General features: G+C 37.4%; 1 protein-coding gene across 1 annotated transcript; it reads right to left on the bottom strand.

Moving 5' to 3' along the window:
• Window positions 1-8,491: 8,491 nt before the first annotated feature.
• Window positions 8,492-22,485, bottom strand: esr2 (estrogen receptor 2). Its single transcript, XM_022750341.1, has 9 exons — window positions 22,073-22,485; window positions 20,806-21,005; window positions 20,598-20,714; window positions 19,773-20,132; window positions 17,925-18,063; window positions 13,832-13,965; window positions 10,487-10,670; window positions 9,553-9,891; window positions 8,492-8,704 (listed from the first exon to the last, which is right to left on the bottom strand). The coding sequence occupies exons 1-9, from the start codon at window positions 22,363-22,365 to the stop codon at window positions 8,590-8,592; spliced, it is 1,881 nt and encodes a 626-aa protein (XP_022606062.1). The 5' UTR covers window positions 22,366-22,485; the 3' UTR covers window positions 8,492-8,589.
• Window positions 22,486-24,282: the final 1,797 nt, after the last annotated feature.

Below are 24,282 nucleotides of genomic sequence, written 5' to 3'. Positions count from 1 at the left end.
TCATAAAAACGCCATAGTTAGTTAGGCATAAAAATTCATAAAAACTGAAGTGGAGAAGGACATGAAAAAAGTCATAAAAAACGTCATAGTATAGTATTTAGGTCATAAAAATCGTCATAGTATTAGTAAAGGCATAAAAAAGTCATTAAAACTCATAGTTATAGCAAGGTATCAAAAGCATAAAAAAACCATATGGTATAGTAAAAGAGCAGAGAGTTTAATCAGTCATAGAGTAATGTAAGTCATAAAAAACGCCATAGTCTATAGTAATGGCATTAAAAAGTCATAAAAACGTTCATAGTATAATAATAGTCATTAAAACGCCTGTATAGTGCATAAAAGATTATATAAGCATATTATATAAGGCATAAAAAGCCATAAGTAATATATTAAGGCATAAAAATTCAATAAAACGTCATGTATAGTAAAACGATAGTATAGTGGCTATAAAAAAGTCATAAAATGTCATGTATATAGTAAGCGCATAAAAAGTCATTGAAAAAGCGTCATAGTATTAGTAAGCGATTAGAAAAGTCATAATAAACGTCATAGTTAATTAGTAAAGTGCATAAAACAAAATGAATACATCAGTATATAAAAAGGACATATGAAAGTTACATCATAAAAAAGACGTCATAGGTATTATAGTAAAGGGCATAAATAAGTGTCATATATAAACGCTGTAATGTAAGGCATGAAAAGGTCATAAAAACTGTCATTGTTAGTTAAGGCCCATAAAAGTCTAAACAAGTCATGTATAGTAAATAGCATAAAAATCATAAAAAGTCCAGTGTATGTAAAGGCAGAAAACGTCAAAAAAACGTCATAGTTAGATAAGTCATAAAAACGCCATAGTATAGTATAGCATGAAATCATACAAAAATAGTCTAGTAGTATAAAGTATAAACAAGTATAGCATAAAACAAATTCATAGTATAGTAAGTAACTATATAATGGTGCAATAAGCATAATATAGTATACAGAGGCATAAAAATTCATAAAACGTCATAGTTAGTAAGGAAAAGCATAAAAAAAGTCATTAGAATTAAGCGAACTATAAGTATAAATAAGTGGCATAAGAACGCCATTGAGTATAGTAAAGGCTAAAAAGTCATAAAACGCTAGATAGAATAAAGTCATAAAAACGCATAGTATAGTTAGGCATAAAATATCATAAAAACGCCATAGTATATTAAAAGCAAGGAAAAAATTCATAAAAAACGTCATAGTTATAGTAAAGGCATAAAACGTCATAGTATAGTAAGGCATGAAAAAGTGCATAAAAACGCCATAGATATGTTTAGGCATAAAATTCATAAAAAAACGCCTAGTATTTTAAGGCCAAGAAAAAATTCATAAAAACGTCATAGATGTATATGTAAGGCATAAAACGTCATAGTATAGTAGGCATGAAAAGTTTCATAAAAAACGCCATAGGTATAGTTAGGCATAAAAAATTCATAAAAAACGTCCATAGTTATAGGTAATGTATAAAAATCATACAAAACGTCATAGAATAGTAAGGCATAAAAAGTCATTAAAACTTCCATGTTATTAGTAAGGCAATAAAAAGTTCATAAAAACGCCATAGTTATAGTTAGGGCATAAAATGTCATAGATATAGTTCCAAGGCATGAAAATCAATAAAAAGTCATAAAGAAACTCAAATAGCTATAGTAAGGTAATAAAAAGTCATAAAAACGTCATAGTATAGTAAGGCATAAAAAGTCATTAAAAAACGCCATAGTTATGGAAAGCATTTGAAAAAGTCTGTTTTAAAAACGTCATAGTATAGTAAAGGCATAAAAAACAAAAATTGTATACTAATGCATTAAAAATTCATAAAAAACGACAGTGGTAGAAATGTCAATAAAACATCATAAAAAACGTCATAGTATAGTAAGGCATAAAACAGTCATAGGTATTTAGTAAGGCAATAAAAACGACAGTGTAGAAGTCATAAAAATGTCATAGATTTATAGTAAAGGTTCATTTAAAAAACCAGAAATTGTATACTAATGCCATAAAAAATTCATAAAAACGCACCCAGTTGTAAGGAAAAGTCAATAAAACAATCATAACAAACGTTCATAGTATAGTTAAGGCAAATAAAACGTCATAGTATAATAAGTCATAAAAAAGTCATAGTATAGTAAGGCAATAAAAATTCATAAAAAAAACGTTCATTAGTATAAGTAAGGTATAAAAAGTTCATTAAAAAAAGTCATCATAGATATATTAAGGTAGAAAACTTCATAGTATTAATAAGGCATAAAAATTCATAAAACGGTTTTCATAGTATTAGTAAGGCAATAAAATTCATAGTATAGTAAGGCATGAAAAAAGTCATAAAAAACGTCATAGTATAGTTAGGGCATAAAAAGTCATAAAACGTCATAGTATTAGTAGCATGAAAAGATCATAAAAAACGTCATAGTATAGTAAGCATAAAACGACAGTGTAGAAAGTTCATAAATAAACATCCATAGCTATAGTAAGGCATAAAAATTCATAAAAACGTGCATAGTATTTAGTAAGGCATAAAAAGTCATTTTAAACGTCATAGTATAGTAAGGCATAAAAACGTCATGTAGTATTAGTAAGGCATGAAAAGTCATAAAAATACGTCATAGTATAGATAAGCAATAAAAAATTCATAAAAACGTCATAGTATTGTAAGCCGTATAAAAAGTCATAAAAAACGTCATATTATTAGTAAGGCATAAACACCGTCATAAGTACTATTAGTAAGGCATGAAAAGCTCACTAAAAATGTCATAGCTATAGTAAGGCATAAAAAAAGTTCATAAAAAACGCCATCAGTATAGTGTATTAGTTAGGCATAAAATGTCATAGGATAGCTAAGCATGAAAAAGTCATAAAAAGTCATAATAAATATATTCATAGTATAGTAAGCATGAAAAGTCATAAAAAACGTCATAGTATAGTAAGGCAATAAAAACGACAGTGTAAAGAAAGTCATAAAAAATTCATTAGTATTAGTAAGCATAAAACGTCAGTTAGTATAATAAGTCATAAAAAACATTCATAGTATAATTAAGGCAGAAAAAATTCATAAAAACGTCATAGTATAGTAAGGCAGTATAAAACGTCATAGGGCTAAATATAGTAAGGCATGAAAAGATCATAAAAAACGTCAAGCTATAGTAAGGCATAAAACGTCATAGTATATAAGCGTATAAAAACAGTCATAAAAACGTCAAAGTATTAGTAAGGCTAAAACGTCATAGTATAGCTCACATCACACACAATTCATAAAACGTCATTAGATAGTAAAGGTATAAAAAGTCATAAAAACGTCATATTTTTATAGTAAGGCATAAAACGTCATAAAAATTCATAGTATAGTAAGGCCATAAAAAGTCATAAAAACGCCATAGTTAAGTTAGGCATAAAATGTCATAGTAATTAAGTAAGGCATTGAAAAGTCATAAAAAGTCATTAGTATAGTAAAGGCATAAAAAACGAAGCTGTTGAAAGTCTAAAACATCATAGTATAGTTAAAGCATAAAACGTCATAGTATAATATCATAAAATTCATAGTATAGTAAGCCAATAAAAATTCATTTAAAAACGTTCAATAGCTATAGTAAGTATAAAAAAGTCATAGTATATTAAGGCAGAAAAAACTTCATTAGTATAATAAGGCATAAAAATTCATAAAAAACGTCATTTAGTATATAAGCATAAAAAATGTGCATAGTATAGTTAAGGCATAAAAGTCATATAACAAACGTCATAGGTATTAGTTATGCATAAAAAGTCATAAAACGTCATAGTATTAGTAAGGCATAAAAAAACGACAGTGTATAGACAAGCCTTACTATACTATGACGTTTTTATGACTTTTTATGCCTTACTATACTATGACATTTTTATGACTTTTCATGCCTTACTATACTATGACGTTTTATGCCTTACTATACTATGACGTTTTTATGAATTTTTATGCCTTACTATACTATGACGTTTTTATGACTTTTTATACCTTACTATACTATGGTGTTTTTATGAATTTTTATGCCTAACTATACTATGGCGTTTTATGACTTATTATACTATGAAGTTTTTTTGACGTTTTCTGCCTTACTATACTGTGACGTTTTTATGACTTTTTATGCTTTACTATACTATGACGTTTTTATGACTTTTTATGCCTTACTATACTATGACATTTTTATGACTTTTCATGCCTTACTATACTATGATGTTTTATGCCTTACTATACTATGACGTTTTTATGATGTTTTATGACTTTCTACACTATGTCTTTTTATGAATTTTTATGCATTAGTATACAATTTTGTTTTTATGCCTTACTATACTATGACGTTTTTATGACTTTTTATGCCTTACTATACTATGACGTTTTTATGACTTTTCATGCCTTACTATACTATGACGTTTTTATGACTTTTTATGCCTTACTATACTATGACGTTTTTATGACTTTTTATACCTTACTATACTATGACGTTTTTATGAATTTTTATGCCTTACTATACTATGACATTTTTATGACTTTTTATGCCTTACTATAATATGGCGTTTTTATGAATTTTTATGCCTAACTATACTATGGCGTTTTATGACTTATTATACTATGACGTTTTTATGACTTTTTATGCCTTACTATACTATGGCGTTTTATGACTTACTGTACTATGACATATTTATGACTCTTCATGCCTTACTATACAATGGTTTTTTATGCCTTACTATACTATGACGTTTTTATGACTTTTTATGCTTTACTATACTATGACATTTTATGACTTATTATACTATGACGTTTTTATGACTTTTTATATCCTTACTTTACTATGTTGTTTTTATGTCTTACTATACTACGACGTTTTATGACTACTTATACTATGACGTTTTTTTGACGTTTTCTGCCTTACTATACTATGTTTTTGACTTTTCATGCTTTACTATGGTATGTCATTTTTATGACTTTTCATGCCTTACCTTACTATGACATATTATGACTTATACTATGACGTTTTCATGAGTTTTTATGCCTTACTATTTCGTTTTTTATGCCTTACTATACTATGACGTTGTATGACTTATTATACTATGACGGTTTTTTGACGTTTTCTGCCTTACTATACTATGACGTGGTATGACTTATTATACTATGACGTTTTTTTGACGATTTCTGCCTTACTATACTATGATGTTTTTATGAATTTTTATACCTTACTATACTACGACGATTTTATGACTTTTTATGCCTTACTATACTATGACATTTTATGCCCTATCATACATTGACATTTTTATGACATTTTATGCCTTACTATACTATGGCACTTTATGACCTAATATAGCATGACGTTTTATGCCTTAAAATATTATCTTTTTAAGAAGTTTTATTCTTTACTACAACATGGCATGTTAAGCTTGCTACAATAAGACATTTTTATGACGTATGCTGCTTTAGTATACAATGACATTTCTATGACATCTTATGTCTTACTATACTTTTACCTTTATATACCATTATATGTCTTAGTATTGTATGCGTTTTTCTTACATTTTATGCCTATCACGTTTTCACTTTTATCTATACTAAGACTTTTTCACGCCTTACTTTACATAAATACATATATGCATGCATGTATTAAAGGGATTTGTTTTTGATTTGGTTACCATTAATGAAACAATGTGTTAATAGCTTAACAGCACACATGTCACACTGCCATCTAAGCTGTTAAAGAAGGTGCAACTACATCATATGTCAAGAACTCCAAAATCTGCCCCTTTAAGAATAATTTGATGTCATTCAGAACTTACCCGATGTTGTCCACGTTGGCCATCATGAGTTAAAAGCCCTGCAGATGTTAAACATTGGACAGGGTAAAACAAATGATGGCTTTAAAAATAATTTGTTGTTGTTGGCGGTAGTGTACATGTGGCATTTACCTGAATGCTGCTTTGAAACACTTTCTTCCCTGCAGTTGAAGTTGACTGGTGTCAAAATCTGTAAGATGCCAGACTGAGTAGAACATGAACGTAAACGATTCTTTGGGCAGTGAATGTAGCTGTGTACATGCACAATCAAAGATTGTTTAATGTTTCTAATTTACATTGTCAATATCAATATTACAGAGAGGATTTTGTGACATTTGATTTCAAACTCAATGTTTGATCCTGATTTTTTGTACACGACCTCAGACTCTGCTCAGAAGGCCGACAGAACAGAAACAAACAACAAAAAACGTGTAAAGTTTGATTTATTTTGTGAACAGTTATTTATGGGATGTATAGATTGTCATTTTTGATTGACAATAAACTGTGTTTACCATGATTTGCTGCTGTATGTTTACTGTATCACTGGGTTAGAGAGAAATCCAGGCTTAGCTGACAGGTCTGACAGGCAAAAAGTTCAACAAGATCTGAGATATGACCGTGTGTGTAGTGCACAAACCACCAAGAGAAATACTTTCAGCATTAGATTTGTTGTTTGAGTGTGTGTGTTCATGCATGTACAAGCCACAGACATCAGGACATAGAGGATAGTGAACATGTATCTGTCTATTACAAGTGGATAATCTGGCACCAAGGCTGAGTTTACACTGGCAGAAAAGTGGCACAGCTCATGACTCTATATCCAAGACGCATCTTAAAAAGGTGCATTTGGGGCAGTTTATCATTTATTTGTCCATTAATTTGAACTTGGAAGAAACCAAATAACTGTTCTTTCTAAGACAACAGTAGTTTGGTTAATGAGAATACAACCCAAAAAAAACACTGCAAACAAGCCCAAAAACATGAGGTTTTACACGTGTAAGAAGACAAATTGTTTAAGGATTTAAAGCCAACAGTTCTTTGCACCTGGAAAGCTACGAGTAACAAAACAAGGAAGTTCTGGACTGATGCTCATATTCAGCCCTTTCCTCCCCTTGTATTCACTGGGGAAGATGCATAAATTACAGCAAAGAATGCTGATGACTCCATCATGTTAAAGTTAATAGTGTGTGGATAACCGGCCACCAAGACTCTGTCCACTCACAAACCTGGATTTACTAATGGAGGGCAAAACTAAACCTAAACAAAGCAAATATAACAATGCAGATATAGTTTAACTCTGTTTAGACATTCTGCAGAAGGTGTTTGTCAAAGTTAACAGTAACAACATTAGCAGAATTATGTTTTGTTGTACAGTCTATGTGTAAGTACTTAGGATACCATTTATTAGGGAAAGAGTCACTCACTCACTCACATACGTACATATGCTAATGTAATTATGGCCGCACACATACAATAAGCATGTTACAAAAGTACAGCTGAGCCTGACGGTTCATTTGTCATTAACCTTAAGTGTATACTGTGTGTGTACAGTAAATGAGCATTAGGTTAAATTTGAATGGCTTTTCTTCTACTTTGCATTTCCAAGTAATATGATTCTTTATAATATTAACAACACTGTTAACATGGTTTACAAAGAGATGTTGGCTGGTCAACAACAATTAGCAAGTAATATTAAAATGTTAGAACTGCCAGGAGCCCAGTTTGCAAGGTATTACATTAACACTTTAACCTTTAGCTTTTAGAGATTATATCAGTCCAATTTAGTATTATACATTTTAGCTAATGTGTTTTTTCAGTTTTGCTGATGCTAGGTCAACTGATTTTTCCTTTATGGTAAAGACGACAGATCTGTGCCACCTCATATTGTATAAATTCAGCCTAAGCTCAACCAGATGAACTTAAAAGAAAAATTATTTTAACAGTCATTTTGTAAAAAGGCCACAAACGGGGCGTAGTGGTCTAAGCAGGCGCCCCATGTGTAGAGGCTACAGTCCTCGCTGCAGTTGGCCCCGGTTCGAGTCCCGCATCGGACGGCCTTTGCTGCATGTCATTCCCCCTCTCTCTGCCTCCCCATTTCCTGTCTCTCTACTGTACTATCAAATAAAAGGCATAAAAAAAGCCCCAAAAAATATATAAAAAGGCCACAAACTGCTGCTTCTTGACTCCACTGACACTTAAGGTTTGTACAAAGAGAGTAGAAAAATCCTGGATGAACAGGCACCGATTAAAACACCAAAGTACACAGTAGCAGTGAAGGAGAAAAATACACCACGGTGTGATAGAAAACACTGCCCTTTTCAGCTGTAGGACCAACAACCCTTATGGAAATAGATACTAACTGTGTGGACCACATGCACCTGTATAACTCACTGTAGATGGTTTGTGGATGGCTTGTTCTGGATGTTACATCAAGGTGAAAAAAGAGATACAAATACTGCATATCAAAAAAGAGCACAAACTGACTGGCAGAGGTTCAGCTATGTCCTCAGAAACTGTAGTGCACATTCACAAGAAATATTTACGAACACAAAATATACATTCGATCAAAAAACGTTTCTTTTTTTTGTTTTTCCAAAGACTAAAAACATCTCAACAAGAGAAAAAAAGCTTTACCTCACAACAGCACTTGGGTTTTGTTTTGTTTTTTATGTTTTTTTTTTTTTAAGCCTTTTTTTTGTTTCCTTTTCTTGATCTTTGGGAGACGGAAAGGTGTCAAGGTTCAGTCTCAGTCTGTCTCTGTTAGTCCCGTCATCCCTGCAAGGTGGATTCCATGATAATTCGATCAGCGATGATGCAGTGTGTTGCACCCACAGAGGGATCCCCATCCTGTGCATCCACTGACCACTGCTCCGGATAGATATAACTGTGAGCAAAGTAATTACAGTCAGTTACTAGAGGTGAATAAATTAGCACATTTACTCACAGTTGGACACCAAGTATTTCTACCTTTCTCCAACAGCTTTAAATATGAGAAAAATATTTTCTTTTACTTCTTTACTCATTTATTTTATCTAAATCTCTCTATTACCCGATCTTCTTCCTTTCCTTTTAACCCTTCATAACCACCTTTTTCTTTCCTTCATTCCTTATTTTCTTCCCTCCTTACATTTGTCCTTACTACCTTTCTTCCTTTTCTCATTTCTTTACTTCTTTTCCTCCTACCCTCATTTTTCCTCTGCCCCCTCCCCTCTACCTTTCTTTATCCATCTGTCTTTCCTTCTTTCCCTACAGTCCCTTTTCTTTCAGTCCTTGTTCCCTTCTTTCCTTTATTCACATTTTTCTTTCCATCTTTCATTTCCTTCCTTGCTACTTTTCTATTCCTTTGTTCTGTAATTTTGTTTTACCTTCTTTACTTCCCTTTCTTCCTTTCTTTCCTCTTCTCCTTCCATCTGCCCTTGTTTTTTCCTTTTTTCTTTGCAATTCTGCTTTTCCTCCTTGTGTTTTTACTTCTTTCCCTTTTGCATTGCTTCTCTCCTTCCCTATTTCCCTGTCTCACTTGTTTCTTTCCTTTTATCTTGTCCTTACCTCCTTCATCTGATCCGAGAGCGTAGAACCCCTGTAAACTAGAGATATGAATCTCTCACCTCAGAATCAGATTCTTGTCCTCTTGACTATGATACTGTTAGTACTGCTTACTGGAATTTCCTTCCTGGCTTTACTGCTTTGAGTTTTCTAAAGAGTCAGAGTTTCTCTTTCACCCCGTGAACTTACTCGTTGCTGTCCATGTGAGCCGCCATGAAATTTTGTGATGGAGGTGTGGACAGCAGGGGTACAGACTGCAGGTGTGTGTCCAGGATCGGGGCTTCAGCTGGTCTGTGTGGAGGCACAGTGGTGTGGTCGGCATCAGTGGCGGTCTGGTCCGAGCCAGGCTGCAGGTGAGACGAAGGTGGGGGGTATTGGTGCTGGTCAGAGTAAATGTCAGAGCTCGGTGAGGCTGATGTTTGACTGCTGCTGCTGGATGTGTTGGCGTCCAACATCTCCAGAAGGAGGTCGTACACCAGCACCACATTCTTCCTCTTCATGGTGGAAAGGTGGTCCATGCCTTTGTTACTGCAGAGAGAGGAGAGATGACAATGAACCTACTGCACACAGCTAATGCTGTGCTAAGACACTGCACACCGATGACACTGCACACAGCTAATAAAAACTGTCTTGGCTCCCTTTATCAAAGGTCTGAAATCAGCTCACAACTAAGATGTTTTATTACCTAAACATGGCTAACAGACTTTTGTCATAGCGTTTGTCATATTTTAACACATTTCACAGGATCACATGATAGATGACATACAATAGATTTTTTTTAAGCCTAATTATTTTAACTTTAGGCTCATAAAAGCCTCTAATAATCACTGGATAATAATGTCAAAAATTCATTATTTTGAAATTTAAATACATTTTGTGTACTATATCAACCTTTATAGTCCCATCCAAGGACTATAAAATCAAGTGTAGTGTCTGTATGTATTTATTTCTATGTGATTGTACACAAACCTGTTGAGCATGAGTATTAATGTGCGCATTAATACGCTGAGAGTGGACTAATAAAGAACACATTGGCAAGAGTCTAAATATGTCCTGCTCCAGCATGCTTTTTCAATTATCTTTCTGCTGTTGTGTCACCGTTTCCTGTTGTCTCGGTCTGTACCTCATGTGGCGGATATGGGAGAGCAGCATGGTGAGGCGTCCGAGGCGCAGAGACTGTTGCTGGGTCGTCAGCCCCAGTTTGGAAATGGCCCAGACCAAAGCATCAATCACTGAGTCTAACAGACGAAGCATCTTGTTCCTGCTCTCCAGCTCCTCAGCTGTCTGAGGGGAACTCGTACACAGATCTGAAACAAACAGCATAATTGATATCGACCTTTTATGAATCATTGTATATCAGCGATTTATGTCGCCCAGCTCAGTATATCAAAAGTTTCTCCATGATCACAGACATGAGGATATAAATTAATAAAATTAATGTTACCTGCAACTATTATTTAAAATTTCATTCCAGAAGCTTCTACACTTTGTCTTGGTCCCTTGAGGCTGAAATGTTCACACTCCACAACACAAAAATGTTGGCCTGAATAAACCTAAATAAACACAAATTAAATGAAAATCTAACAATAGTGAAATTTACTGAAGGTGTGGTGATAGAAAATACTGTGATTCATCCTCTGGAGACCATAAATACCTGCGGCAGATTGAAGTGACATATGGCCATTCCTTTTTGAGACACCTGGCATGGACCAAAGTGCAAAGGGAATTTTTTGGCCTAATAATGAAGCTAGAGGAAACCTCAGGCTGCCACCAGAGTAATTCGAAATCAATATTTAGGTCCCACTGGAAGTGAGGAAAAAATTAGAGGATTAATAATGGATTTGAAACTCATTCACAGACATAGACTAGTCCAGCAAATACATTTATTGTCTTTTATATTTGGCTGTTGTAATTTCTGCAGTTTCTTTGAATGAAGCCTTTATATTCTGAGTCCATTTACAAAACACTGTCAGCTACATGTTGTACATAAAGTAGTTGGTAAATTCTTGATATGTGAAATTTAAGTGACGATTCTAATGGTACGCATTTTCCTTAAAAAAAATAAAAAATAAATAAATAAATAAATAAAAATCTGTAAATCACCCTGTCCACCCACCACCAGGACTGAGGACACAAAGAGCAGTTACGCCACAACATTCAATCTGTCCAGAATCATGAATCTTAAAATTCCTCTCTGCTCATTTGACTTTTCAAACTCAATTTCACTTCTTGCACAATTTGTTCTTTTTTTTCCAGCCCAGCTGCAGTGAGGCAGTCAACAGAGAAAGAGTCTGTCAGATGACCCTGTACGTGTTTGTGTGTATCAGAGGAACTTTGTTAAACTATATGAGGACACGCACAGAGGTCCCTCACCTCGACGAAACCTGTACAGTGTCTGCTGGTGGTTGTGCGTGAGCTGGGACAGGGAGAGGACACCGTGACCGCTGGGAGCATGTGAAAGGCAAAAAAAAACAAAAAAAACAACCAAAAGCCGCTCTGCAATAAAGTCCATCTTCACAGGTTGTATCATCCAGACTTTTTTCAATTTCAGAGAAAAGGTCAGCCAATGCAACTTCTATGGGAGGATCACCAACACCTTTAACCATGTTGATGATTAAAAACCACATCCAAACGCCTAGTGTGGTGTAACCCTGGTGTGCAGTGCTTACAAAGGCTGTTAAGTTGTCAAATGGTTTTTATCATCCTGGAAAATATTCAATTTCTATAAACTTTAAACCAGTAAAATAGTAGAAAACTTAAAAGCACTGAGGAAAAGTACATCTGTGTCACAGTCACAAAGCTCTAAATGAGTTATGTCCTGCTGATGTTTTTGAGAACAATGAATCCTGGAGGTATTAGGACTTTGTACAAAACTAAATCCTGCCTTGTTTCACTGAGTCAGACTTATTACCACTAAGTTGTGACTTTTTAAATTCAACAAGTTTCTGTAGCCCCACCTATAGCCACAATGTCATCAAGTTAATTTGGTTGCAACTGCACAAAACACTTCAAAAAATAACTTTGATATCCGTCAAAGAGGCCACACATACTGTAAAAGTATAATCAAGCATTATTAAAAACCCTATTGGCAGGGTTGTGTTCTGATAGCCGGTTCCATCTTGGATCAGGTTCCTGTTTGGCTAAAAACACAGATTTACTAAACTCACATGGTAACACATCTGTAATGAAACCCTCTCCTCTCTCTCTCCTCTCTTTTTTATTAGTAAAGAGAAATGCAGTAAACATTTGATACTTCTTGTGTTTAGCCAAAGCTGACAAACATCACCAGCAGCAGATTTTATCACCGTCAGCTTCTAAATCTTAAACCCGTAACATCTAAGCTGACCAATACCCCCCCATCTAAGCTGGTGTTATTTATGAAGGAACAGAAACAACACTTTGTAAAAATCACTATACAAACCAGGTGGACCGTGTTTTCATAGTTGAACAGGACCAACAGAGTCTTCACTAAAGAAATGATCAAGACACTCATGTAAATAGAATTTAAGAAAATCTCTTAGATCCTCATAATATTCTCAGACTATCAGCTTCTACATGGAGACCTCACAGATTTAGAGCAAGTAGTTAAACAAAAATGTGTCTAAAACATACAGTATTTAATCAGTGTTTCATATTTGTTGTTGTAGCTCCAGTTTGTAAACATAGGATACGCTCTCAATGGTTTAAAGTTTGTCTTAAAACAATATCAACACTGAAACATGCTTTGCTGACTGTGATCAAATTAATGCAGTTTTGTAATTTTGGAAGAAGTCTGACTGTTGAAGCCTCATCCTAACTTAATATATTAACATATTAACTAACAGTAAACCAGATAAACTTGAGCAAATGCTTTACACAAAACAAGGACTGTGGAGTTTGTCCCCCATCACTTACACTGACAGGGAAATTAGGAAGTGATCTGTTAGAGCAAAGCCTGTTCCGATCTCCATCTACTGTTGTGAACCTGTCTTCTCATTATGCTTCCATCAAAATATTATTAGACATCTCTGAGCTTCAGTTGTTCATAACTTTATTCAGTAATAATCGCTAAAAGCTGAACCTCAATAAGCAGATTCAATACTGAATGTTGCTGTCTAACCCCAACCCAAAGTATATGATATCAAAAAAATGTAGAACTTTTTTTAAGGGGCCATGTGAATATGTGTTTTGGGCTGAAAAAAAAAGAAAATCACTTTAAAAGCTGATATTTGTTGTTTTTGCTCTGGTGAGATTAGTTTTATCATGTAGGTCAGATAAGTGACATGTGTCATTGACTCACTCAGTTAAAGATTATTGTTTCAATAACCACAACAAGGCATACAGACAAACTTATCTGTGTTATGTAAGAACCATAAACACACACACAGACATACACACGGTACTGACTGGACAGGATAAAGCAGGATTCGTGGCTCGCTGAGAAGCTAACTCATCTTTCTCAGGGGCAGTAAAGCGAAAAAGCACTCACTCGAGTTGAGCAGGATCATGGCCTTCAGACAGACGTACTCCTCTCTCCGAAGCTTCAGCTCGCGAAACCGAGAGGTGGCTGCCAGTAGCATGTCGAAAATCTCCATGATGCCCTCCACGCACTGCCCCTCCTCCCTGTACAGGCAAGAAACAACACCGAGAAAACCGCACCTTGAATCACTTTGCTTATGCAACTATTACAATCACAAGTGACATGGAACATTAAAACAGAATAAAAAGGAAACTAAAATGAATACAGCATCATAAAAATAAAAACGATAAGGATAGCATACTGAGATGAGGAAAAGAAACAGAGAAAAAAGAAGCCAATATGACTGTGATGTTTAAAATACTTACAAGTTGACAGCATTGCTTGTCACCTGGTATCCCAACCAAATGTACTTTATGTATTAGTTTACTGTTAGTTTTATGAGCTGGAAACGCCATTACACCATTAAACGCCCAATATTTAGGAATGGTACTGCCCCCATTTCAAGTGACACTCCTCCACCTTATCAAACAGTCTACATGGTAAATGATCTGGAGCTAAAGTGTGCCACAGAGGTGATGCTGGTGCAGAGGAGGCTGTCCATTAGCCTTGTGTCAGTTCTGACAGAATTCAGTAACTGTGGCTTCTGTAGCTGAATCTTGGTCAGATTTCATTTTTCTCCTTTTGTACTACTCTTCTCTGTTTTCATGTTAACAATGTATATATACATGTTAAACTCAGCGGCGTGCTGTGACATTTGCTGACAGGCGAGCAGAGCTAAGCAGGGGAGGGTTGAGGAGACGTAGCATTTATTTACTCACAAATAGCCCATACAGTGTACATACATCCCACTGTATGTTGACAGCTAGCCTACTGCTAACTACTAACTAGCTAACTCTCGATTATGGTCACCAGCATCACCGCTCTCTCTCGCTCTACGCACACAACCTACGTACTGAGCTACTCCTGTAAGGAGCTGCGCTACTTGTGTAACAATATTCTCTCAAACTTACTGCGGATCTTGCACAGAGATAATAATTCAGGGTAATTTGTTCATTTACTTGCCACTGCTGACTCTTAACACGTCTCCGCATGTGTGTACTACCGCAATATCACAACTGATCTCCGAACGGCAAGTTCACTTCGGCTATCGCGAGGCAACCGTTAAAGAGCCGTCGTCAAATGCGCATGCGCACACATTAAAGAAGGTACGCTGTCCTGTCCAATTGACAACACCCAGAGACATACAACAGCTGGAGGCCAAGCTAGCTTCTAGAGACAATACCCTGCTGCCACCACGAGGGGCGGTAAATTACATGATGAATGCAAACAGGAATCAGATCCTTTACGAGACAGAAGAAAGCTGCTCTGAGGTCAGATATAAGTAGAGATATCACTTCCACTTCAGTATCGCTTTAATTGATGTCAATTTTTAGCTTTAACTAGGCAAACACTACTGACCTTGCTTTTCCTGACGCCACCCCACTGGTAATACTGCACAAAGGACAAATACTGATGTAGTTGTACCTCTGTCAGATATTGTTATTTTTTAACCCTCTTAATTCCTCTATGTTAATGTACAGCAAGTTACTGAACCAAGGCACCCACCTCCATCCAACCACTGACTTTTTTTTTGTGGTATGTCTGTCTAAGTTACTGTTTTAATTGTGTTTCATTCACCAATGTTATTGTCTTGTGAGGTCTGATTGTTTGCTGTACTTGGTTATATGTTCTATGTATTTAGGGTGAATGGGAATAAAATTAAAAAATGTAATAATTTTGGTAACAAAACACTACTTGTTGTTAGCCTAATAATTGCAAAAAACTCTAGAGCTGCAGGTGTTAAATTTAAAAGGAACAGGACTAGGTTAAGATATCGTACTGCCGCTGAAATCAAAACATATTAAACAATACCCAGCCCTACTGTCTGCATTGTCCTGGTAGGCAGGCGTGTTACACGCTTAATAACACTGCAGCTTATTAGTTCACACACATCACTCACAAATTGAATCTAAGTGTGTTGCTGCTGCGGTTATTTTGATCGCAACAACACATCAAAGATGCAAAATACACTCAAGAGGATCTGGATCCGACCACGAGCTGTGATGTAAATTTATGCGGTGAACTGCAGATTGGGGGTGAAACAATCCCTCCTCAGATTCCTCACTTCTGCTCCCAAAACAATAATCCAAGTGTTGATTGGCTACAAAAACATTAACTATGGTCCTGTTATCTGCCAAAACCTTACACCTCCGACTTGTCAAATTCTGTTGTTGAGACACCAATAGCTTCCAACTAGGTTAATTCACACAGTGGCAACTGTTCAAAATGTTACACATAAAAAAAAAAAAGGAAGGAGTGAGTAAAAAACCACAAGGCTAAATAAGTTAAATAGTGACTGTGAAAGAAGATGGTAGCAGAGAGAGAGAGTGCACGGAGATCAAGAAGGCAGAAAGAGAGAAGAGAAAATGATTCTGCTCCGTCTGAGCCTTTTGTTGAGCAACTGGATGGATTCGCATCCAGGATGTTTTCCCCAGAGGTCCAAGGAGAAAGGGCTAACACAGGTTAACAGAGACCACTCCACAGAGAAAAATAAGGCTGTGTTGTGAAAACATATCAAGGTTAACCTAAGCCTATAGTGATAGTTTCCGTGGTAGTGGGGGAAGAAAGGTCAAACACTAACTCAACCCACCAGACCAGAGCGTCTAGAGGAAGACGGTCTCCAGCGTTCTCCCCTCTGTCCTCATATGAATTCATTTATTATCGTACTCAGCTTTTGCCTTTTTCACATCAAGCTGAACTATACTCTAATCCCATCACAAGACCGAACCAACAATGAATGTCTCCTACTAACAAAAACTGTGTATCAAAGCCCGATATATTTTATTCCTCTGTACCAAAGAGCTCCATTGTTGTCCAGAAAACTATTAAAACCACATTCATGATCCACACGGTTTCACTGGGTGACCATGAACACACACCAATTTATTTTCACACACTGTCCTGCTGCCACAAATGCTTACAAAATATGGATTCATCTGCCAAAAAAAAAAAAATAGTCCCCAAAAAATGCGCTATGTCCTGGTCCTGCAGTGACCAGCTGAATTGGGAAGCTGTTAATCCTTCATTTAAAAAGGAAAACACTAAATTTGTGCGTCACTTTTAAAGATTTAAATCTTTCAGTAGGAACCGATAATATGTTTGGAAATGAACACCAAGGACAGTGTGGGGAAATCAGAAACTACTGGGACATGGACACGTTTGTTGGTTTGGTCTTTTCATGGAGATTGGGTGACAGCAAAAAGTGATATAACACCAGCTTTAAGGCCCAATAAAAACCAAATGAATTAGTTCATTTCAGTGGAATTGCCACATTCACTGAATTAGCACAGCTGATTTGTGTTGCATTTAACTTTAATGAACTTTTTTTAAGCCTTTTTTTGACAGGACAATGTAGAAAGACAGGAAATGGAGAGACAGAGAGACGGGGAATGACATGCAGAGTCTACTGCTCCTCAAACACCAGAAACAACACATTTGGTTTTAATGTCCTATTACCCGCTGCCACTGCTGACAGATTACAGTTAAGTTTACTCTGGTTCATCAGGAAATACAAAGTGCGGGTAAAGTGACACCCTAATTACAGCCTGTTTACCATGAACACAAAGGGTGAACGGCGGTGCCAGAAACAGCCAACCCACCGACCGTCTGGCCAAAGTTGAAGGTCAGTGTGGTGGGGAACAGCGAGTGATAAAAGACTTTTGGCAAGAAAATGAGCCGGCGGTGAAGAGGAGTCAGAGATATACACTCTCTGCAGCAAATGTTGATATCTATGCCGTTTCAAGGTCTGAGTGAACTCCCTGTTTATTGTGTGACGTCAACTCATCAGAGTGGAACAATGTGGGAAGATTACACCACAACCACCATAACCGGTGTAACTGCAAATAAATGGCAGCTGCACACGAGTCACATTCAGAAAGAGGAGCTGTTTGCCTTCATTCATCACTGTTGACACTTACAGAGACATAAAATGTGATGTGTTGATACTGTCTGCACATCAGTCAGTCATCATGCACTGTTGATAGTGCAGATGTTACTCCCTCACCTGTTGAGTTTGAAGTCAGGGGAGAAGATGAGTTTTCCAGGATGGTCCACCGACCTCCACATCAGGCCCAACATCAGAATCTCCAGCCAGCAGCACTTCAGCAGGTGGATCTGGTCTGCTAGACACAGCTCTAAAAAGCCTGAGGACCAAGCACACAAGAGACATACTCCTTTTTAAAATCACTTTCTTTCCAGACACTTCATATGAACATTGTTGCTTAAGAAATATTTATACAAAAGGATGCTGATGTAGATCTCCTGTGTTTGGAGCACTGTTTGTAGCGTCATGTAGTCACACTGCAAAGAAAAGTTACTACAGACAACGAGAAAAATGCACAGCTGCTTTGGGAAGGCTTGACAGATACTCACTTAGTAATAAAATGTACAACTAAAACTTCAGAGCAGATTTCCAGCTGCTCTCATCAGGACTCTGTGATTCTGTCTGTGGCTGAGGTGTTTCAGTAACACAGGTGAAGCTAATGAGCCACATGACACTGTCACATGACAAACACCTGATTCTCAACTTTCCCCCTTCTGATTATGCCTGAATGATTAAAGCCCACCTTTCCCCAAGTCAACAGTGCGAGGTGATAATACACCATTAATCATTTTAGAGCAATACTCAACATTAAGACAGACAGTAGATTAAACAGTAAATTAAATAAAAATGCCACAATCTCAAAATGCACAACTACAGTGGTGAAGACTGAATAGCAGCTATGTATTTAGCTTGACAGCGCTGTTCTCATCTGTCCATGCTTTTTTTTTTTTTTTAGGTCTTTTATAATACAGACTGCACACTCATTTTCACTTCTGTCTGAGTAAGAAAAAAAAAATCAGGGAAAATGGTCTTTATACAGAAAAGTGGGAGTCTTTGTGTGATCCCTTCACATTAACACCTCTCCTGAGAAGTCACCTGCCGGGCTGAGAGGAGAGGAGAGGAGAGGAGAGGAGAGGAGAGGAGAGAAGGATTTGATGGAAAAGTAGGGAAAAACAGGGTGAAGACTGAAATAAAGAAAGCCACAAATTTTACACATTTAAACATAACCAGATATTTTACAGATTGTTTTCCCTCCGTCCATCCATTCACTCTTTGTCTCATCTGTGTGTTTCATGCGCCATAACCCACGACATCTCAGACATGACAGACATGAATGATGGGTAGAAGATGTGTTTACTGTAGCCTCTGGTCTGTTTTTACCCTCAGTACTTCTTCCCTGGTTTCCACACACAGTCACTGCTTCCACTGACCTACAATCATCACCAGTGAACACATGGCCCTAATGTTTACCCTGACCTTAACCTTGGATATGGCTTTTTTCCAAAGTGTTACCATTCTTATTTGGTTACATGTAAACGGGACAGTGATTAAAAGTTCCCAAGTGGAGTCCAATTCTATCGAGATCATATTACTACTACTACGATTATATTACTAAAACGGGAGCAGGAGATATGGATGAAGACAGACTTGCATAATTGTCCTGTATCGTGTTTCTCCATGTTCTCATTGCATAATGGTTTGAGTATGGAGACTATAATAAATAATAATAAACAAACAATAATAAAGTTTTTTGCATTTTTCATTCACAGTTGCTCATTCACAATTTTATTTTTTAATCCAACATCATGTTTGGCCTTAATGTATTTCCATATTCGAGAACCTTAAGACACAGAGGTTACAACAAAACTGTGCTCAAGAAAATAAATATCACAGTTATACTTATTACATTTCATTTTCAGGATACTTGAGTCAAGTAAATGGCCTTTCATATCAAATTGTTCTGAGGTTATATTTGGTGAAAAAAGCCTCCATTCATCACAAGGCCGGACTTGACAGTTCTGATCTTACCTGGAATCTTTTTAGCCCAGCTGATCATGAGGACCAGTTCCTTGTCTGCCAGGTTGGTGAGGGACATCATCATGCTGGTCTCGGTGAAGGGCTTCTTCATGTCCTCCATGAGGTAGATCTCTGGAGGCTCTGCCTCCATGATGCGAGAGATGAACTCCTCTGGGCTCATGGCCGTGTGGTGTGCGTGGTTCCCCTGAGAGAGGGGGGCAAATGGGGCGAGAGGTGCCTCCAGGTGGAGATGCCGCTGAGCTCGAGGACCATGCCCCACCCTCACCAATCCCCTGCCCATTGGATCCCGAGAGTGAATTCCACCGCGACGATGTCGAGCTCCTCGGTAGCTGCAGCGTTCACGTCTCATACCTGGAAACAGACGGACAACAGTCTGTCACATGACCTGTGATGTCCCTGGTTTCATGTGTTCTAAACAGAAAACAAACTGTACCACAAAACACTGACAAGGAGTAGCTTTAAAACAAATATAAAAATCTGCACTCTTTCAGTTTAATTTTAAAACTTAGACCCAGTGGAAACTCCCCGAGTTTTAGCAGCAGGGTCTATATCTCTGAACAGGTCTTCTGGTCGCTGGTTTGGATGCCTTCGCTAGAGCAAAGGCATTTAGAAGCACAAAGATCATCACTATCAACTCACTCTCAGTTTGCATTGCCTGAAGCAATAATGACTAGAATGCCTGTAGTATATATTAGTGAAGAGGAGGTACCGTCCTTTACCTTTCCATTTTCTGTGCTTGAACTTTTGTGTTCCTGTGAGATAACTAAACATCGAGGACCCCTATCATAATAAAAAATACGACAAGTGAGTGCCTACCACATTTCATCATGCCCACTTCGTAGCATTTACGTAGGCGGCAGGCCTGGCAGCTTTTACGTCGGTTCTTGTCGATAGTGCACTGATTTGTGGCGGGGCAGATGTAGTCATTGTGTCCTGATAAAAAAAAAAATGTAAAAAATAAATTATTTTGAAGGATGTGGAGAAGGAGGAAACTGTGAATAGATACGGACAAAGAAGTTCATACCTTGGATACTCCTCTTGAAAAAGGCCTTGCAGCCCTCGCAGGACCACACGCCATAGTGGTACCCCGAGGCGTAGTCATGGCACACGGCGCAGAAGTGCATGTCGGCTTTGCCTAGTGTGGATGAACACGAGGAAGAGTTCACTCGTTCCATTCCTTCCTCTGATCTCTTCCCCAGCAGCTTGTTACAGCTGATGATGGAGCTGCGAGAAGAAACACAGACGAGGGACAACTTGACATTTGGGATTTTAGCCTGTCATTCACCTGCCATTAGTCCTTCAACAGGTGCTGTGTCGCTGAAAATGTCTCCACAACCGCATTTCAGTCAACAGGAAATTGCATCAGAAACCTGACAGCATTCATCATTGAAACATAATGGGTATAGAAATCTCAAACATCCATGGCTGGTGTCTTTACGGCCATCAAGCTGGTAGCACAGGTAATCACTTAATATACAGTGTAATAACAGAAAATAGATATCACTCAAAGAGTGTTGTAATGTGAGAGTTTGTTGCGAGTTTCTTTGGATGAGAAGTCGGCTTGGGCAATATCTAAAATTGAATATCTTGATAGAGGCTGGCCCAAAAAAAGTTATTTAAATCAATATTATGCAAAATATAACATATGGCGTAAAAACGTCAGTATCTGCCAAAGCCCAATGAAAGAATGTACTAAAATTCCATTATTCCAATTTCCACTAATGTTGACATGGTATTATTTTAGCACTTGATATAGAAGAAATTCATTTACAGGTAGATGTTAGTGCATCACAATGCAACTTGTGGACGCTACAAGTGATTCAAAATGAGTTTAAATCTCTTTTTTAGTTGTTATTATGTTTTGTTTATTTGATGCATGACTATTTTGTGTTGCAGTGGATAAACTCATATTATACATATTTCTTTACCTAAAGGGAGTGTGGAACATAACCGGAAGCCCAATTGCATGTTTATCCCTTTTTATTTTAGTCTTTTTATTTTGCGATAGATAATAATGTTTGGGTGTATGGGGAGGTAAACTCTGGTTGAAAATTATTTTAAACAGATTGTTTCAGTCAAAAAAAACAAAAAAAAAATAAGCAGGGTTACGTATGACTGAGAGTTCAAAAGTACAACAGGATGTTTTCAGTTTCTGAGAATTATTCCCCAAAGCTCTATTCAGCTAAACTAGGCCAGTTGAGCTTCAGTAGCACCCATTAGCACAGTAAATAACCCTTCTAGGTAACACTTCTGTACTACTTCCATCCATGGCTCAGTGTCAGTAATCCCACCTGCCGGCGGTGATGCCGTGGGGCTTGGGCTCCAACCATGGCGCATGTGGGTTGGGTTCGTTGTAGACGAGAGGCTGAGTGCAGCGCAGAGTCAGTGAAGGCACGTTGGTGTGACTGTGGGAGGCCCAAAAGGCAGAGGGGCTGAGGGGGGGGCACGGAGGTGACTGGTTGTCAGCGATGGGCTGTCTAGTGTAGCTCAGCACAGGCGGGCTGTAGAAAGTCAGAGGTCCGTGTCCGTACTCGTGGCTACTGTCTGTGTACAGAGAGGGGATGCAGACGGTGTGGTTGTCCATGCCCAGCGGGGGGCTGTACACAGTGGGCAGGAGTCCCGGGGAGCTCGGCCTCTCTGAGGTTTTACTAGAGTCCACCTCCTGGAGCTGAAGCAGTGGTAGTGGATCAGCATCCAGCTAGGGGAGGAGGCCATGTCAGGGGTGGGTGGGGTGGGGGGGTGTGGTGGGGGGTGGGGGTGTTTACTGTGTGTTGAAAGTGATGATAAATATGATGCTGCAGCCAGTTCCTCTATTGCAGGTTCAACTGCAGACGAGTCCTGTAGCAGAGGGAGACAAGCATTGTGTTAAATTATTGCAAATAAAGTCACGTCACAGAAACCACTGAGTTACCACTCAACACTGATCTGGTGCTTTGAAGGTCAAAGAAACATCTTGGTTTATTTAAAAATTTACAAAGTTTTTCAAAATATGAAATCATAAAACAAAGATGTCAGGACCTCTTATTTTTCTTGCACAGGAGCTGCCGCCTCGTACTGCACTACGTCACTTCATCTAATTCACTTCACTGTTTGAGAATGTCAGATTCTCTTTTTCAGTAACTGTGAAGGCAAAACATTTTCTTCAGCTCCATTTGAAGAGCTTCATCAAAAGTGATACTTCAGCTGTCTTAAAGAAAAGTTACAGCAGAAAATTAGAGTCAAAATTTGATGAAAAAACACTTAGTGAAATTAGAGTTACTGAGATATTTGTAACAATAACAAGCTGCATCATTTCTAGGAAGATTATCTATTCACTTTCGGTTAAAAACAGATAAGTCCTTTTTTTTTTTTTAATTGTTTTGCCTTAATTTCGTCTAGACTGCACCAGACTGTCCGCCAGTGTTGAGCTGTTGTGACTCAGTGCCGTTCGTTGGGAGTTAACAGGAATTGTCAACCAGCAGTGTTGCTATAATTCAAGGACGCTCGAGAAACCACATGAAAAACACAAGATAATGGGATTTTTATTGAGTGAATCACAGTCAAGAGGACAAAATGAAATCCTAGGGCTGCACGTGTGGATCTGAGAAAAAGGAGCTTTAACAAACCGTGCGGGAACTATTCCAGGCACATTTCTAGGAACTCAGGAGTCCCAAAAATCTCAGGGTAGTGTGGTGTTTGAAGCACTGCATGATGCTGATGGATCAAACACAAGCCATACAACTGCTAAAAGTCACGCAAATGTTCATTCATGCTGTGAGAAAGCAGTTGCCTGTAGTAGCAACATTAGGACTGTATATGGATGTGATTTCTTAGAATGTTTACACAATGTTTTTCAGTTGACTTCTCCACTACTCAACAACTCTAAGGGGGTGAAATAAAAACCTAACCTTTATTTGCTCATTGTGTCAATGAAGTTCTGCACTAACGCAGAAAAGTAACCAGAAAACAGTCAGTGGATATGTGTTCAGTCCTCCGTTCTACCCCTACGTGAGTCTTTTCCAACGTCCATTCAAACTTCAAAATCCCACAGCAGCAAAACGACAAAGAACTGAATGATGGGCCTCCCCCTCCCCCTCCTCCCATTGTAGCTGTGGATCATTGTGGCTTTATTTGACGTCCAACTTCATATCAAATCATTCCCTCTTAAATTTTGGTCACGGTGCAGAGCTGCTCTAACGACACAGCAGCGGTATCAATGTTTTTTAATTGCAATATTTGTTATGTTTTTGGCTGCTGATGTGAATGAAACTTGGCCACAAATGGAGCATGAATAAATATCATGGACGTGCAAACTCCACATAAGTCGATTCACAAGGCTGACACGAGCGATTTAAAAAGGTTTTGAAGAATCCAACTTAAAAATACTCGGACGATCAAAACTCACACAATAAAAGTGCGAGATATCCGAGAGGAACATGAAATATTTTTGCATCGGGCCCATTATGTTGTGCTACTAGATGCAAAGAAATAACTATGCATCAAAAAAAGGTTGCTGCTTCCT

Source organism: Seriola dumerili, unplaced genomic scaffold, assembly GCF_002260705.1.
Source record: "Seriola dumerili isolate Sdu_G_001 unplaced genomic scaffold, Sdu_1.0 BDQW01000149.1, whole genome shotgun sequence".
NCBI lineage: Eukaryota > Metazoa > Chordata > Actinopteri > Carangiformes > Carangidae > Seriola > Seriola dumerili.
The sequence above is the reverse complement of the archived record's forward strand: the minus strand, read 5'-3'. Positions and strand labels throughout refer to the sequence as shown.